The sequence below is a fragment of the Euprymna scolopes genome, chromosome 23, assembly GCF_053919585.1.
Source record: "Euprymna scolopes isolate OS-2025 chromosome 23, ASM5391958v1, whole genome shotgun sequence".
Classification (NCBI taxonomy): domain Eukaryota; kingdom Metazoa; phylum Mollusca; class Cephalopoda; order Sepiida; family Sepiolidae; genus Euprymna; species Euprymna scolopes.
The window spans coordinates 55,546,431-55,566,566 of NC_136504.1; the positions used below are offsets into that span (position 1 = coordinate 55,546,431).

At 28.0% G+C, this 20,136-nt stretch overlaps 1 protein-coding gene across 1 annotated transcript in view; it reads right to left on the minus strand.

Annotated features, from left to right (window-relative positions):
• Window positions 1-20,136, minus strand: part of LOC145245907 (uncharacterized) — a 141,867-nt gene that overhangs the window by 2,999 nt on the left and 118,732 nt on the right. Inside the window, exons 10-16 of the mRNA XM_080107647.1 lie at window positions 18,716-18,823; window positions 16,834-16,928; window positions 10,162-10,214; window positions 7,014-7,200; window positions 5,079-5,184; window positions 1,928-2,042; window positions 564-718 (exon numbers count right to left, since the gene is read on the minus strand). Of these exons, the coding sequence (XP_079963773.1) occupies window positions 564-718; window positions 1,928-2,042; window positions 5,079-5,184; window positions 7,014-7,200; window positions 10,162-10,214; window positions 16,834-16,928; window positions 18,716-18,823 (819 nt within the window). The remainder of the gene's footprint in view (window positions 1-563; window positions 719-1,927; window positions 2,043-5,078; window positions 5,185-7,013; window positions 7,201-10,161; window positions 10,215-16,833; window positions 16,929-18,715; window positions 18,824-20,136) is intronic.

A 20,136-nucleotide genomic window follows, 5' to 3' on the forward strand; every position in this document is an offset into this window, starting at 1 on the left:
AAAAGCACACAAAAAACATACAAAAGGTGGTAGGAATTTTGTATTATAGATATGATGTCTATGTATGTCTGGGGGTGGGTGAAATTTTGATATTATATGTCTACATTCGTCTGGGGGTGAAATTTTGTAATGGGTAGGATGTCTACGTCTATCTAGAGGTGCAATTTTTTTATTATAAATGTGATGTCTACGTTCGTCTGATAGTGCAAATTTGTATTATAAGTGCGATGTCTACATCCGTCTAGGGATGCAATTTTGTATTATAGGTGCGATGTCTACATCCGTCTAGGGATGCAATTTTGTATTATAGATGCGATGTCTACATCCGTCTAGGGATGCAATTTTGTATTATAGGTGCGATGTCTACATCCGTCTAGGGATGCAATTTTGTATTATAGGTGTGATGTTTATGACCGTCTATGGATGCAATTATTTTTATTATATGTGTTTGATCCTTTAGACTTGTTATATGTTTCAATATTATTTACTCACATTGATACAGGTATACTGACTAGTAATAAAATAAATTAAAAACCAAGAATAAAAAAAAAAAAATGACTCACCTCTGATCCTTCATAATTAAAAATTCCAACAACACTGACAGGGACGAGTTTGGCACAAGCACGCCCGAGAGCTCGACGCCCCAGGGCAAATACAAAAGGAATATCCTGATCAGTGCACAGATTGAGAATATTATTCAGGGCATCATCTAGGCCACCTGGAAAAGAAAAATGTTTTAAAGAAATAACGGAGAAATAAAAACACGCCAAACATACAATGAAGTAAAATAATGAGGTGGTTTTAAGAGAAAAAAAAAAAGTTTTACTTAAGAATATTTCTTTTTTCATAATCTAACATATAAAGTTATCTTGTGAAATTTTAAAAGTTGGACATAAACAGCATTTAAGCTGACATATCAAACTTTGATTCTGACTTACAAATTTTCAGTTGTTATTGGCAATATCAATTTTGTTCGAAATTCTGTGTATCCCCCCCCCCCCTTCCCCGGAGTTCTACAAAAAGATTCACTAATCATTTTTAAGCAAATTTGAGTTTTTCTAATGCCTCTCCTATGTTTAGAATGGCTTTTTAAAGCCATAAATTGGAATTTATTTGGAGTTATCTCCCTTTTTTTCTTCAGGTTGTTTTCAAGATGGCATTGCAAAATCATTTCTTACAGTTCTGCCATAAAATTGGATTTTCTTATTTAAAAATAAATCCGCTTGATTAATACACATGATTTTTGGTGTGCCTTACTTTTCATCACATGAGTACATCATACAGATTTTTCTTTCTTTTTATTTTTTTATATAGAGGGCACTCTGGACAAGCCCTAAATTTAGTCAGCGTCATCCACTTTCAGCAACTAAAATTTCTGAACGTATATTAGACATAAAAAAAATTAAGGTGATGAAAATAATAAAGAAGATTAATAGGAATACAAAAAAGTACTTGTATAAAATAATAAATTATAAAAATGTCATAAAACTGATTTCCTACTAATGTTAAGCTGTATTACAAAAGTACTTATTACAACCCAATGTAATCATAATTATTATTTAAGTATTTTAATTAGAAAAAAAAAGAAAAAAAAGAAAAAAGAAAGTAAAAAAGAAAGTAAAAAAAGAAAAAAAAGAAAAAAGAGAAAGAAAAAGAAAAAGGAAAAAGAAAAAGGAAAAAGAAAAAGGAAAAAGAAAAAGAAAAAAAGAAAAAGAAAAAAAGAAAAAAGTAAAAGAAAAAAGTAAAAGAAAAAAGAAAAAGAAAAAAGAAAAAGAAAAAAGAAAAAAAGAAAAAGAAAAAAAGAAAAAGAAAAAAGAAAAAGAAAAAAGAAAAAAGAAAAAGAAAAAAAGAAAGAAAAAAGAAAAGAAAAAAAGAAAAGAAAGAAAAAAGAAAAGAAAAAAAGAAAAGAAAAAAAAAAAGAACAAACCTTTTGACTGTATTTTTTCCAAATTTGGAGAAATGATAACACATTTCAGTTTTTTCAATCTTAGGTGTTTGGTGACTTCTCGCAAACCTAAAACAATTCGACGCCGCATCTTTGCCTGTTGAAATATTTAAATAAATATAAAATGTTGACAAATATGTAAATTTGTGTGAAGATGTTTTTTTTGTATTTTATTTTTTTTCAGTCATTTTTAGTTGTTTGAATTCTGCAGTTTTTAATATCATAAATCTAAATTTATCTTTTTTTAAGCATATCATTGGCTAATTGTAGTCAGAAACTGGCAAGCAGCAGATTTGAGATGCACAATCGTGAAACAGTTGACAAACAGATAAAAATTCAATGATTCCAAGTACCAACTTTGACCCCTTAGCAGCCCTTTTTTCCTCATGAAAACCAATTAAAAAGTTTTCCACATCTGAATACCCTATATACCAAATTTCAAGTCTGTAGATAAAGATTTGTTGAGTATATAGGTTGAGAATTATCTTCCCACACATTCTCACTGATACATATATGGTTTTATGATTTCACCCTTGGGTTTTTTTGCTTAAATCATTACAAATTGTTTTAATCGATCCTGCGATCTCTTCAGATAATTCACGTAAAAAAAACAAAACAAAAAAAAACAAAACAAATAAAACTTGACTTGCATTATCTGAAGAGATCGGAAGGATTGATTGAAACAATTTGTAATGATTTAAGCACAAAAAACCCGAGGTTGAAATAATAAAAACATATTTAGCTCTACTAAAGTATTGAGCACTTTTTTCCCGTTTCTATCAAATATACCTCATATATATATAATTAAAAAAAATATATATTTTTTTAAAAGTTTATTTTTGAAATGTTACTTTCAATGTATACCGTTTTCGTTTAACAGGTCTAGATTGTTATTTTAAAACCATTCACCGTTAATTTTGAGTTAAGCTCAATGTGTCTATTTAATAGGGATAGAGCATATATAGTGCAAAATTTTGTTGAAAATTCAAAGACTCATGTTTTCTTTTTTATAACCTTCGTTTATTTCCTGGATTTTTCCATTACAGCTGTTTCATTAATGAGTTGGCAATTTTACGATTTATGTTTCCGTAAAAATATCCTGTCCCCACCAACTTCTTCAGATGTTTATCCATTAGATTTTTACAACAATTTTTAACATGCTGGACATCATATTCGGGTAAAAAGATTTCCACAGCCATGCTTCCTCACTTCCTCCATCTTTTGGTGTTATGCAAAGATAGTTTTCCGTTGTAACCCGTATTTTTATTTTTTATTTATTAATTATTTATTTTTGTTTTAATTTTACCTGTTTCCTATTTGTTTTTTCCAATCATCATATAATTTTATTCCTATATTTATGCATGTTTATTTTAATATTGTTTTTTTGCTTAGTGTTTGAATTCGTATTATATTACCCGATGCAGGGGAGGTCACTCTTGTGGTATCATTTTTGTTTAACTCAGAGTCTGTGATACTCATAGACCAGAATATATTAAAACATTAATAAAAATATAAACTTTTTTATCAATTGTTTTTTTTTTATTTAATTTTTTTTAATCACATATCTTTAAATAACTATGTTTAATTAAGTTAATATATATATATATATATATATATATATATATATAGATATATATATATATATATATTAATGGCAATTTTACGATTTATGTTTCCGTAAAAATATCCTGTCCCCACCAACTTCTTATATATATATATATATATATAAAGATATGCGATTAAAAAAAAAATGCTAAAAAAAGGTTTACGCATTTTTATATATTTTTATTAAAAAAAATAAAATAAACATAAAATATAATTGAAAACTGTATCGATTCTGTGCTTCTATACCCAAATTGAGAGACACGGGTGCCACCTTCCAGTGTGTTTAAAAGTTAGTGTCTCTTTTTATGCACCAATACCAATTAAACAAATAGTGTTTGGTTTGGTCATTTTGTTTTATGACATATCAACTCTTATTGGATTATTTTATGTTGAATCCGGTCATTTTGGAAAGCAAATTTTTTACGCTTCAAATTATTTATATCGTCAAATATTTATTCATGATGTTTAATTTGGTTGTTTTTATGGAGGAAGATTCTTGTTTTTGTTTTTAGCTTTGCAGAACATGATTGAGTTTTGCAAAGGGAAAGGAATAAAATGATAACATCAAGGTTTGGTGCATTTTAGGTCAGGAAGCCGGTATCTGATCTGATAACACCAGTTTACTAAACAGAAAAGGTTATTTAAGTATGATTGACAAGGTTTTTACCTCCAGATTCACTTATCATCAGAGTGCGGATTGGTTAATTTAATCATGTGACATACAAGAATTTGAAGTTAGATTTCAGTGGTGTTTCAGAACTGAGTAAGAAAATAATATAATTTAATTATTTATCTCCTCTGCAGGAGGTTAAACCCAAGATCAGGTGATGTTTTAAAAAGTCAACATACGAGGAAAAGTGTATTTTGACCTACAAAAATTGCCTCAGCAACCCCCACAGTCATCCTAACGATCGGAATTCCTCAGATGAGATATAAATAAATAAAATTAAGTCCTTCTCAAAGAGAGAAGATAAATCCTGGGAGGGTGAACCTCCTAGAACTATAAAGAACCCTACCTTAATCCAACAGCAACGTCACTGTCGAGTATGTATTTTTGACTGGTATAAACAAGCTATACATTGTATCTACTAGATATGAGTGTTTATATGCTACTTGTGAAATCACTGAGATTTGATGACACTTCATATACAAATTTCATGAATCAAAAAAAATTTTAAATCGATATGAATTGTGACAGATACTGTCTGAAAGAAGCAAACTCCAGAGCTGGTTAAAACAACAAAAATCCTGACAATTTAAAGATTCCCTACCTCAAAGATGGAGAGTTAACTAAAAAAAAAAAAAAAATGAAGTCCCAATCAGTTTTAAAAATTCCTACTTCTGATGCAACCCCCTCCCCCCAAAGATTTCTTACCTACAAATAAAACAATGCTGAAGTTGTCAGATTGTATATTCAAAATATCATAAAGTATAATAATAAAAAAAGAGAACACAAAAAATGGAAATAGTTGTATTCAAATATTTTTTCTTTAAAAATAAAAATTAACAGATTCAAAGAAAAACTGACCTTCACTGGATCTTTATGATAGAGTCTGTCCTGAAATGAAACAAGGTCCCTCAAAAGAGTTGTACAACAAGTATCAATGTCCTTGTCCAAAATCTGGTTACAGTACCTGCCAAAACAACAATATATCAAATCAACCATTAAAATAGGGACAGAGGTGTTTTGGAGAGAGGGCTGTAGTGTACTGATCAATTTAAAAAATTAGATTCCATTAATTTTGGCAAACTTGAAGAGATCGTGTTATCGAATGGGACCCCATAAGATACTGTATCACATCTTTTGCTCACTGCTGTTATTTCCAGCGTTCTTGCAGGGGGAGGCTACACTTGCTTCTTTCTTTTTCATCCTGTGTCTAGATTATACCCTACAAATATCTGCTGATCTGAAGGTTAACTCTCCAAAAAGCAAGAAATTCATATCACTCAGCAAAAATAATTAGACGTAGATTACGTAAATGACCAATGGCTGTATCGACAGACATTATTGATGGGACTAGAAAAATTTTCTATCTCATCAAACAAGTAGCCATTAAGATCAACCTCTGCATTAATGCAGAGACCAACCAATTTATCAATTACATCCAAGAAGGAGAAATAAAGCTGAAAAATGGCAACAGCATTAAATTTGTCCAAGAATTTGCATATCTTGACAGCAACATCTACTCAGCAGTAAAGAGACATCAAAATCTGCAAAGACAAGGGTTAGGAGTGTCTGTAATCTGGAAGTTGTCTTTTAATAATCTTAAGACTTTTTTTAAGGCCACGTTAATCTGTCTTGATCTATGATTCAACTGCTTCGAAACTGATGAAACAACAACTCTTGATGGCACATAAAGATGTTACAAGTTACACTGGACATCAGCTGGTGGAAACACTCAGCCAAGAAATGTCAATATGGATACCTTCTGCTGGTTAGTAATTGTAGAACTTCTCTGAATTAACTCCATTCACTCATAACAATTCCAATCATAAGAGCACCAACTCTTCCCTGTGCTTCAATAGTATAACCAAGATAACAACTTCTGAACAACTTTACTAGTCTCACCATCCAAATATAATGTCTCGGTGTTGACGTTTAGTCTCAAGAGACAATGGATACCCCTTTAAGGGTAGCTGTGAGTGTAATTAAGAGGCAAAAATCCTAAATCGGCACTGCTTGGGTTCAGTGGCAAGGAGAGGCCCAAGACTGACTGGAAACAATGCTGAGATAAGCGGAGAACACATACAGCATCTGGAATTCCCGAATGGTCACCCATTTTAGTACTGACAAATATTGCTTAATTTTGGTGATCTGACGGGAACCAGTGTGTCAACGTGATTATGCTGTATGCTATGTCTTTAACGTAAATTATAGAATTATTCCAATAAAAAAGTTAACCCATTTCTAAGTTAAACAAAAGAAATTCAAAATTAAAACTCTTGAAATCATGGTAGACTGAGGAAATGTAGTTTTGAGAGCATAAGACAGAACTGCACGCAATCTGGCTAATGTTAACTTTTTTCTAATCTTGTCAAGAAATTAGCATAATTCCTTTTCAACAATACCGCCACAATGACCAACAACAAATCTCAACTACAATGTTCTCTCCTGGTTTCAACAAACGTAATCCAAAACAACTTGCAACAAATTGTGTCAAAATTCAACTATTCGTCTCCTTCAATTCATCCTTCTTAAAGTAATTGTCCTCATATGCCATTAAAAAAAAAAAAGAAAAAAAAAAAAAAGTGACTTGAATTATTTAAAAAAAACAAAAAACAAAATCCAACTTGGATTATTTAAAAAAAAAAACAAAAAAAAAAAAAATCCAACTTGGATTATTTAAAAAAAGTAAATCCAACTTGAATTATTCAAAAAGAACAAAAAACAAAAAAAAAAACGATTCAATTTGTAAGATTAACAAAATGATGGCAACTATGTCATTCTACGGCGTATACATACTCTCGAAATCTTCTACTATGGATTTTCAGAACAGCTGGGTTGACATCTTTCTCTGTGGCACCTGTAATGGGACTGTTTACACCTGAGCTCAAAGGGCTGATGCTGATGGGAGATGTCTGGCTGACGGGGGACAGGTCTGCACTGGCTGGTGTCATTGCACCTCCGTGCTCGCCTTTTACGCTGGCAGCTAGAGGGGAGAAAAAAAAAAAAAAAAAAAAATAAATTCTCAATCTCTATTCTTGAGAAGTTAAAATGCAAATGAAAACAATGTCAGTTCTTTAAATGGTTTGTATCACCAGATTAGCATCCATATTTGTTCATTGGTATTCATGTTTGAAAATGAGAACAAAAATTCTTTAAATTGTAGCAGTGTGTCTACAAGAAATCCTCTAGACTGATCATAATATATTGAGTCAAAAGCTTAAAGAATAAAGCAAAACATGATGAATTTTTAATCTTTCCTTGAATCTTTATCTCAAGAATGGAGAAAATCATTAAATCATTCAAAAAGTTGAAAAAACTTAACCATTAAATAACGTCTCTTTCTTTCAAAAGTATTTGTTTCTTATGTTGCTGAATTTTTTTTAGATGAGCATTGATAATTTTATTATTTAGACTAATATAACATTTCTAGTCTTCCATTGTTATTTTGCTATATCTTGTGACCAAAAACGGAGAACTGCTTGAAATATACAAAATATTAAATATCAAAAACAATAACTTCATTTTTATAATTCATACATGCCCCATAACCTTGAAATTACTTTTCTAGATGCATATGTGGATAATATATATATATATAGACTTATATGTAATATACTGAGTTCGTGTAATTCAGTAAATTTTCATATACCAATAGGTTTTAAGCCAAAAATGGTTGACTTAAGGATTAAGCTACAAAATTATTACATTTCATAATTGAGTATTAATATACTGTGTGTGCAAAATCAAGACTTCAAGACAAGGTGTTGATGGCAACAAAAAATGTATTTCATTTTACGTTACAATTGTTTCAATGTCTAGTTCGACAATTTCAAGCATTATATCGTTTGAAAATTTTCAAAAACCAGCATTTGTTCAGACTTTATGAATAAACACACTTTTGGCAACGTAGCATTTTTTGAATAGAAAGGAAAAAAAAAGGGATGTATATATATATATATATATATATATATATAGTAATCTGTAGTAATAAGTATTTATTTATGTGTAGAGATAAGTAATAAGATTGTACCTTTAAAAACAAGAATAGGTTTAAGGCTCTCAAAATTTCATATTAGAATTGTCCGCAAGGACTTGTAGCATAACAAACAAAGTACTAGGTACTGCTATTTCAAAGCCTAATGCTTCTCATCAGAAGAAAAACATCCCCACCTCCTCTCGAAAATCCTATATATATTTTATCTCTCACTGCACAATTATTTTGCTCCTAATGTAACTATCACTAGACGTTGCATCCCTATTATGTTATCTATCATTTTTCTCCTCTTCTGATGAGAAGCATCAGCCTTCGAAATACCATGGTATAAAGAGTTTTACTTATCCTACACTTCTAATTGATATATCATCCTTATTGAATAAATGAATAAATCTATATGCATTAGCATACATTTTTATATTGTTGTTTTCTTATTTTATTGATCATCTATATGAGCTCCAAAGCAATTTGTTGAGCTTTGCATTCTCCTGATAAGTCTCCTTTTAAAGAATCGATCTTATTCTTTTAACTCCCTCATATATAAGATTTTTGTTCCTTAGAAGCGGTGGTTGAGTTTGAATAAAATAAAATATGTATTCTATACGTTTGAAGCCAAAACAATGCATTATTACAAAATTAGCAGACATTTATTTTGTTTGAAATTCATATTGAAATTCATAAATATATTTTATTTTGTTTGAAATTCATATTGAAATTCATAAATATATTTTATTTTGTTTGAAATTCATATTGAAATTCATAAATATATTTTATTTTGTTTGAAATTCATATTGAAATTCATAAATATATTTTATTTTGTTTGAAATTCATATTGAAATTCATAAATATATTTTATTTTGTTTGAAATTCATATTGAAATTCATAAATATATTTTATTTTGTTTGAAATTCATATTGAAATTCATAAATATATTTTATTTTGTTTGAAATTCATATTGAAATTCATAAATATATTTTATTTTGTTTGAAATTCATATTGAAATTCATAAATATATTTTATTTTGTTTGAAATTCATATTGAAATTCATATTGAAATTCATAAATATATTTCGAAGCAAAACTTCATCTTCAGTATGTCTTTCTTATTTTTTTCTTTGCCATTTTGTTGTTGGAGCAGAGAATCAGAAAGTATAAGTCGGTTTGTTGTTTTATTTTGTAATAATGCGTTGTTTTGGCTCCAAACGTATATAATACATATTTTATTTTATTCAAACTCAACCAGCGCTTCTAAGGAACAAAAATCTTAACGTGCATCCCGCATGACCAAACATACTGTTCTGAGATTTAAAAAACTACCGCAAAAACAACAAACGCACTTATACTTTCTGATTCTCTGCTCCAACAACAACATGGCAAAAAAAAAGAAAAAAAAAAAAAAAAAAAAAAAAAAAAAGAAGACATACTGAAGATGAAGGTTTCCTTCGAAATATATTTATGAATTTCAATATAAATTTCAAACAAAATAAATGTCTGTTTATTTTGTAATAATGCGCTGTTTTGGCTTCAAACGTATATAATACGCATATAATACACACACACATATATATATATATATATATATATATATATATAAAAATGGAAAAGTTTAAGCTGAAGAAGCAAAAAGATAGGATTTTCCCAAGAGATTACATAATGCAACATTTATTTACTAATATTACTATGAAACACAAAAAAATGTCCACTAGAATAAAATATTAATATTTCAAGCTTTTATTGAGACATCCTATAGCGTCAAGTATTGGCCGTCATCAAAAGAAAACCGATACTTTAAAAATATATGAATTACTTTTGTGGCTGTGTCTATTTTCTTCTTTTATGTCTCTGTATATTTTGGCTGAGGGTACAAAAAAAAAAAAAAAAAGGAATAAAAGTTTAATTCAATGAACAAAAAAAGTAATGACAAAAAGGAAAAAAAAAAATGTTTACTTACCATCTTGTGATAAATCACTTTCTGCATTGACAACCCCGAGTCCAACTGGAACACTAAAGAGAAATAAGAAACATTTTCATGATGGACTAAAAAAGAAAATACAGTAAAAGTTTATTACTTAACTAGCCAGCTTGTTACAGCTTCACAAAGTTTGATACTTGGATTACTTCTAAACAGTAATAAACATTTCATAACTTTGTTGTATATAAAGAGACAATAATTTCATAACTTTGTTGTATATAAAGAGACAATAATTTCATAACTTTGTTGTATATAAAGAGACAATAATTTCATAACTTTGTTGTATATAAAGAGACAATAATTTCATAACTTTGTTGTATATAAAGAGACAATAATTTTCATAACTTTGTTGTATATAAAGAGACAATAATTTTCATAACTTTGTTGTATATAAAGAGACAATAATTTTCATAACTTTGTTGTATATAAAGAGACAATAATTTCATAACTTTGTTGTATATAAAGAGACAATAATTTTCATAACTTTGTTGTATATAAAGAGACAATAATTTTCATAACTTTGTTGTATATAAAGAGACAATAATTTCATAACTTTGTTGTATATAAAGAGACAATAATTTCATAACTTTGTTGTATATAAAGAGACAATAATTTCATAACTTTGTTGTATATAAAGAGACAATAATTTCATAACTTTGTTGTATATAAAGAGACAATAATTTTCATAACTTTGTTGTATATAAAGAGACAATAATTTCATAACTTTGTTGTATATAAAGAGACAATAATTTTCATAACTTTGTTGTATATAAAGAGACAATAATTTCATAACTTTGTTGTATATAAAGAGACAATAATTTCATAACTTTGTTGTATATAAAGAGACAATAATTTCATAACTTTGTTGTATATAAAGAGACAATAATTTCATAACTTTGTTGTATATAAAGAGACAATAATTTCATAACTTTGTTGTATATAAAGAGACAATAATTTCATAACTTTGTTGTATATAAAGAGACAATAATTTTCATAACTTTGTTGTATATAAAGAGACAATAATTTCATAACTTTGTTGTATATAAAGAGACAATAATTTTCATAACTTTGTTGTATATAAAGAGACAATAATTTCATAACTTTGTTGTATATAAAGAGACAATAATTTTCATAACTTTGTTGTATATAAAGAGACAATAATTTCATAACTTTGTTGTATATAAAGAGACAATAATTTCATAACTTTGTTGTATATAAAGAGACAATAATTTCATAACTTTGTTGTATATAAAGAGACAATAATTTCATAACTTTGTTGTATATAAAGAGACAATAATTTCATAACTTTGTTGTATATAAAGAGACAATAATTTTCATAACTTTGTTGTATATAAAGAGACAATAATTTTCATAACTTTGTTGTATATAAAGAGACAATAATTTCATAACTTTGTTGTATATAAAGAGACAATAATTTCATAACTTTGTTGTATATAAAGAGACAATAATTTCATAACTTTGTTGTATATAAAGAGACAATAATTTCATAACTTTGTTGTATATAAAGAGACAATAATTTCATAACTTTGTTGTATATAAAGAGACAATAATTTTCATAACTTTGTTGTATATAAAGAGACAATAATTTCATAACTTTGTTGTATATAAAGAGACAATAATTTTCATAACTTTGTTGTATATAAAGAGACAATAATTTCATAACTTTGTTGTATATAAAGAGACAATAATTTCATAACTTTGTTGTATATAAAGAGACAATAATTTCATAACTTTGTTGTATATAAAGAGACAATAATTTCATAACTTTGTTGTATATAAAGAGACAATAATTTTCATAACTTTGTTGTATATAAAGAGACAATAATTTCATAACTTTGTTGTATATAAAGAGACAATAATTTCATAACTTTGTTGTATATAAAGAGACAATAATTTCATAACTTTGTTGTATATAAAGAGACAATAATTTTCATAACTTTGTTGTATATAAAGAGACAATAATTTCATAACTTTGTTGTATATAAAGAGACAATAATTTCATAACTTTGTTGTATATAAAGAGACAATAATTTCATAACTTTGTTGTATATAAAGAGACAATAATTTCATAACTTTGTTGTATATAAAGAGACAATAATTTCATAACTTTGTTGTATATAAAGAGACAATAATTTTCATAACTTTGTTGTATATAAAGAGACAATAATTTCATAACTTTGTTGTATATAAAGAGACAATAATTTTCATAACTTTGTTGTATATAAAGAGACAATAATTTCATAACTTTGTTGTATATAAAGAGACAATAATTTCATAACTTTGTTGTATATAAAGAGACAATAATTTCATAACTTTGTTGTATATAAAGAGACAATAATTTCATAACTTTGTTGTATATAAAGAGACAATAATTTCATAACTTTGTTGTATATAAAGAGACAATAATTTTCATAACTTTGTTGTATATAAAGAGACAATAATTTCATAACTTTGTTGTATATAAAGAGACAATAATTTTCATAACTTTGTTGTATATAAAGAGACAATAATTTCATAACTTTGTTGTATATAAAGAGACAATAATTTCATAACTTTGTTGTATATAAAGAGACAATAATTTCATAACTTTGTTGTATATAAAGAGACAATAATTTCATAACTTTGTTGTATATAAAGAGACAATAATTTCATAACTTTGTTGTATATAAAGAGACAATAATTTCATAACTTTGTTGTATATAAAGAGACAATAATTTCATAACTTTGTTGTATATAAAGAGACAATAATTTCATAACTTTGTTGTATATAAAGAGACAATAATTGCAATGTAAATTTATTAATCTTCTTAATATGACCATAAAAAAAGGAAAAGAAAGAAATCAATTTGCTTGAGCGATGGGGTGTAATTTAACTTACAGTTTAAGAACAGAACATAACTTATTAATAATTAGGTTGCTCTCCCTTAAAAAAAAAAAAAAAAAAAAAAAAAAAAAAAAGCAGGAAAGGAACATTTGAACACAAATGCTAAATATTTGCGCAATAATATTCCTAAACAGAACTGTTATATTAAAATGAAAACACTCAATAAATTAACACGATAACAAAAAAGTTAATAAATTGCTATTTTCTAAAGAAATATGCAAATTAGTTAATCTTACGATTTAACACACATTTGCATGAAATAGAGCATTTCGACTTTACCGATAGTGCAAGAAATGGGCCCAACTTTTGAATTTATTCATTTAAATTATTTGATTTAAAACTAAAAATTTAAAGTCAAGCTACCCAACATTGCCTGAGACAAAATTGTAATATATTTATTAAAATGTCTCTTTTTTATCTTTCTCCCTCACCAAACCCATTTCTTTCTCTAATCACACACACATGCAGACAACTCATCTTTATATAGATTCCTCGGTTATAGACAGCTAATGTACTTCCTAACTACTGGCATAGTGCTATTGGAAACGGTGACAAGGAAAATCAGTTCCTTCACTTTTATTGTTCTTCAGTATTTCTATTGTGACGTGATTTATTGAAATAAAATAGAAGAAAAGGACATTATTGAAAAATATACAATAAAACTTACTAACAAGGTGTCGTTGGAGATTGCAGAACTCTTGCAACAAAATTACATGTGCAGCTGCCCCTACAGGGGGTATCCTTTGTCTTTCGAGACTGAACGGAGGCCTCGTTTTATTATAAAATATTAGTGAATGTCATTGAATGACATCTACATTTTCAAATTTTACAGAGTAAAACAAATATAAAAAAAACATTGTATCTGTACTAATACATCATTTCTGCCATCGATCAAGAAAGAAAACCCTCCTTGATCAATCAAAGTGTTCACTCCTGCATTTCTATTAATGTTCACCGACGAAGAAACACTTCTAGAATGAACCAAATCATATTCTTATATCAATACAGAGGCCACTTATTAGGAGGTAGCTGGAATTTTTCAACATTAAAACCCGACCGTTTGTTTAACTCTTTAAATAAATTGGGATATGTTAACCTTTTAGTAAGAAGCAAATGTGGGGTTGTTCCAATAATACCGTTTCTCACTTGTTTTCTATCGTTGAACAAGGATAGATCCTTGTTCAACGATAGAAATATTTCTAAGTTGAGCCAAGTTTTATTTTTGCCTTGATCTAAAGTAATCATTTGTAGCCGGATTTTCCTTATATTAAATCCGCACAGGTAGCAACTATCCCCCCAACTTTAGTGCTATAACAAAATTAAAAAAAATAAATTATTTTATTTAAAATTTTATAAGAAATATTTTTATGAAATTATGAAAATAGGTTGTTTTTTTTTTAATTAAAAAAGCTTTTTATTTGAATTTATATAATAAATATATGTTCATGAAAGTATAAAGATAAAATTATTGAGACCAAAATAACAAAATGTCAAAAAAAAAAAAAAACAAAAAAAAAAAACGTATCCAATACATATTTTCAAAATAGTTTAAAAAGATTTTAAAAAGTGTTTTTAATAATTAAAAAAAAACAAAAACAAACTAATTTCAATAATTCTTAATTAAAATAGGACCAAAAACTTTTCAATGATTATTAAATAAAGAATGAACAAAAAAATGTAATAAAAAAAAAGAGTACATGCACAGGGGAGATATAGGCGTGAGAGAAAATAGCGAAGGAACTGATTTGCTTTGTCACCGTTTTAGGTAGTTCTACACCGGAAGTTAGGAAGTATGTTAACTGACTATAACTGATTCCTCAAAAAATGAGTTGACCTAGGGGAAATAACTAAACGAAAAAAAAAAAATCAGAGTTACTTCCCTTTCAGTTAGTGATTGGAAAAGAAAATCTGCTGACGAAATCTACACTAGTTTAGAATCAAACAATGATTAATTTTTTTTCTAAATTTTAAATATTATTCATTTTTAAGTAATGCTGATCAAGAATATACCAACTTTGTAGGTTTTTGTTTTGTAAGTCTTGAATTTTACCTGGACATATACACACTTTATATAATAGAAGATACATTCATTCTTAAATCATTTAATTTATTTGTATTTTATAAATAAATTTAGATTTTCTGTTTCTTTGATGTGTGGTATAGGAGGGTTCTTTTTATTTAAAATTTTTTCATTTACAACCAATTTTCAGCTTCCTACCGAGAGCAGCTTTTAGATTCCTGTTTCGTCAGAGGAATAGAAGAAAGTTATTTCTATTTGAATCACATAAATTATTTATAGATCGCTTTTGCCATTCTTGTCTACATGTATGTTTCTGACCTACATGTAACTTTAAATACATACTGAATTGTAAGATTGCATTTTTTTAATAAGCAAGGAATAAAATTTAAAAAAAACATAAATGAGGAAGAAAAATATCTGAAAAAAATTGAAATGAAATATTCTCCCTGCCAATGCAGGATAAATAAAGCTAGTCATGTATATATATACAAGTTAGAAAAGCATTTCATCCAAGGCATGAAAATTGTTAAACAAAATGTTTCTACTATAGGCTTTAAAAATAAAGATACAAGATTCAATTTGAAATTTATTTATCTTCAAAGTGCACTTTTATAAATTTTACAAACTAAGGTATAAAAATTTAATTTGAATTGAATCAAAAAATTACCTTGGATTTATTTTATGTAATGTACATTCTGTTGCACTTAAAAAAAAAATCATTGAAAATTTTATATCTATATCATTAATTGCTAGATGAAAGATAATGTTTTTAAATTGCAACAAAATGTACATTATATAAAATAAATCCAAGGTAATTTTTTAATTCAATTTAAATTAAATTTTTATAGCTTTGTAAAATTTATAAAAGTGCACTTTGAAGATAAATAAATTTCAAATTGAATCTTGTAATTTTATTTTTAAAGCCTATAGTAAAAACATTTTGTTTAACAATTTTCATGCCTTGGATGAAATGCTTTTCTAACTTGTATCTTATTTTTTTAAGATTATATTTTAAAACTCTCCTTCTCTCTATTTTAGTTTGTATTTCTCCTTACATCACAATTCATTTTTGCAACCCCCTCTTTGTATTATTACAGGTCTGAATATTCTCTTTGTTTCAGTTTGTATTTCTCCTCACACCACAACTCATTTTTTGCAACCCCCTCTTTGTAATATAGGTCTGAATAATGAGAAAATCTGAATTTTTTAAAACTTCTTTCAGAATAGAAAATCTTTAAAATTTAATAAAGAACATATTTCATATAGGTTTCATTAACAAATATTCAGTACATAACGAGAAAAATAGAGATGAAAATTTCAAAAGGACTATATAACTGGTTGCGAAAGTCTTTGTTATTGTTATTCTATTATTATTATTTAAAACATTTTGTGTCCTGCTCTTTCGCGCGAGGACTAATACTGTTAAAAAAAACAAAATTTTGCTTATTAGATTTTCTTTATTATCTTATATAGCCTACATTTCCGAGCAGACTTGATTGTTTGGTTTATTTACCTTTACCATATATTTATACAACTACATTAGATAAGATTCATTAAATTATATATATATATATAGTTTTTTTTTTTTTTTTTTAAACATAATTATTTAACATAAAAATTTAGTTTGTCATTTATTCATTATATGCTCTGTAATTACATTGAGCTTCTGAAATAAGGATAATATAAGGGAATAAGAAATATTTCCACAGATATATAGAAAAATTACCTTGTAGATTCAAGATCATTATCCAGGGCACTTCCAGTTGGATCAACTTCTAATAAACGAAGACGTTTCTTCTCTTCACGCTCTTTAAGAATTACCTGAATTACAGAAAAGTAGTTTAGAAAAAGTCTAAAAAGAAATAAAATAACAGAAGTAAACAATTTCTGCATTAATACTCATGTTTTGTGAATAGTTTAGTGCTTCCTGACATAAGAATCCTAGCTATAAAACAAAAATATGATTTTAATTATGTTATGCAGACTTGTTATTGTGTGGATAGGCTTCATTTAGTTTGATTTTCATTCAGTGTCCACATATTCCCTCAATCATATAAATATTAAGTTTTCTTGCAAACGCAACTCGTGCAGCAATTTGCATTAGATAAAACACACCTCTAAAATTGTCAAGAAGGATAAAGATTTTTCTTAGCCGTTTATACAAAAAGTCATAATTCTGAATCAACTTCTAATATATCATTTATCAAATTAATTTGAAGAATTGCTCAATTCTGCATTAATTTTTTTCTTAATCATACATTACTCTTGAATGTTTGTTTAAGAAAAACAAAATTAAATGTGAATACATAGTCAAAAAACCCCAAAGATGTTGTGACATCACTCAGCCAGATTTTTCTATAGCCGCCTTCCACTCATCTATTTAAAACTGCATAATGCAACTATGCTTCAACCAAACTTCGAATTCATATTATCAGTCTGGAACTCTAAACTTGCTCAAAATTTTGAATAAATGGAAATCATTTGGTGACGTGCAACGAAAAAATATCCTTCATTAGACAACTGCCATACTCTGAACACTATGTTTCCTTGGGTTTGGATACATTAGAGCTCCGACATCTAGCAAGCAACTTGGTAAGCTCTCAGAAAATTATTAACCATCTCGACAGCAACAACGGTAACCTGAATATTTTTTTCAGGCTCAGAATTGCTAAAACATAGAACAAGTTCACTGCATCAGTTGTTGGCTGCCGAGATGTTGCAACTTTTAAACTCCTTATCCTTCCTGCAATTCGCAAAAGCAACAACTGATCTTCCTCACACACGTGCATGCATATTTCAATGAGTTATAGCGAACCTGACGACTGTACATATGGATTTCATTATCTAATAATACGCTAAGATTCATGTTTGTATGTATGTTATCACCCTCTACTTTTTAAAAAAAGATGGATCATAGAAGATATAATGGAAAAAAAAAATTTAAATCTTATCTGATGTTGCCGTTCCAATATAAAACTTAAATGCTCTTTTTTGTTTTTTAACTTTGAGCTAGGATCAAAGTATAGTATCTGTTCAAAGATAGCACAATAATATCATGAGATTGATGTTCATAAAAGGAAATAAGTCACAAACTCCTACAAAGGTTTTGGTGATAGACTCCCATAAGCACAACAACAATACACAACAGATCATGGATACAGTTGTAGAACTTTCATAGATTTTGCTAGTTATTTAGGATCTTCAAATTTTCTCATCTTTCCAGGAATGAGTTTCAGTAAAAGTTAGAGTCTCCACTCAGACATCAGCATTCTTAGCTGCCACCTTGAAGTTAGAATTAGTGTTTGGGATAATAAAAGACATGTTTTTATCCTCAAATAAATTCCAGAAATTTCCAAAATGAAATCATGATCAATAAAAGATAATTTATAACACTCAATTATACTTTAGTTCAATCACAAGTTATCTTCACTTTGAATACTTATCTCCATTAAAAAGCTAAAACACTTCAATCAACTACTGACATATTAGAAAAATTATGTTAAGACGCAAAATAAAATTTGTGACAGGTACCTCCCTGTTACTGACCAAGAAAAACTTGGAAAATATCTATTTTCATTAGACACGGCATCAACTGCAAGAGGACTTACTTTCTTTAAAGGGCTCGGTTTCTTTGCTTTAGGTGTTTCTCTCTCCTTTCCCCGTTTTGCTGGAGCATTAGAGTCCAAAGTATTTCCAGAAAGAGGACGACTTGGAAACTAAAATAATTCAATCGCAGAAAAAAATGAGTTATAAAATAAATAAAAAAAATGTATAAACAAAATAAAATAAACATCTGAGAAATAAAATTTAAATAATGATTAATAAAATAAATAATTAAATAATTTAAAATTTCATACAGGTTCCCAAGTTTGGCATAAAAATTCCTAAGGGTTACATCAGTTGAAAGGTTGAAAAATTAACACCAAAAATGAAAATAGTAGCCTCTAAAAATCTAAATCAAATTATCCTTATTTAAAAAATTTAGAAATACAAAAAATCTTAGGAATAGACGGCGGAACATTTTTTTTTTTATTAAATATTTTTTTACTTTTCTCTTAATTTAGAAAAGTTTTTCAAAAGTAAGCACCAAAAATTTAAAAAATGAAACTTTATTTAATTTTGGGAAATTTTTTTTTATTGTGTCTTGCATTTTGAGCTAGATTCTAGTTTATCAGTGAAAACTAAATAAAATCACAGAATTAAAAAATATTCACAAGAATACAGGAAGATCTCCAGTCTATAGCAGAATGGGGTCTAAAATGGATGGTAACGTTTAATGCTGCCAAGATGAAGCTTGTTTCTTTTAATAATTACAGGAAACCTTCTCAAACACCAATAGCTAAAGATACATTACCTGAAAGTACTTCATTCAAACTCCTTGGCTTAACGTTCACAGGGAATATGAGTTGGATCGGATACATCAAGAGTATTGCCAAGGCTGCTGCGAAGAAGGTGGGCTCTCTCTACCATGCTAGAAATTTACTTATGCCTGAAAGTATCCTGTACCTCTATAAGACCACCATTCGCCCATGTATGGAGTATTGTTGTCACATTTGGGCTGATGCATCCGTTACTAGTCTCTCACTCTTGGACAGGATTCAAAAGAATCACCAAACTGATAGGTTCTGAACTGTCATCTAAGTTTCAACCTCTGTCACATTGACGAAATGTTACATCCTTCAGCCTGTTTTACAAGTATTTTAATGGTGGATGCTCTAACGAATTACAATCCCTTGTACCCCCTCAACGTAAATACTCTTGACAAACTCGACAAGTAGCAAAGTCCCACCCCTTCATAGAGATTCCTTGATGTAAGAAATCCTTCTACTCTAATAGTTTCTTCTTTAGAACTGCTAAACTTTGGAATTCCCTTCAGAGTTCCTGTTTCCAACTGAACTGACATGCAGAAGTTCAAGTGTAGTGTGAACAGATATCTTGCTGCTTAACTCCCTGCATAGTATCCCTGCAACTTATATCCCTGATAGTAGTCCCTACATCAATTTGTACACTGTGCCTTGTTTGGTGTGAA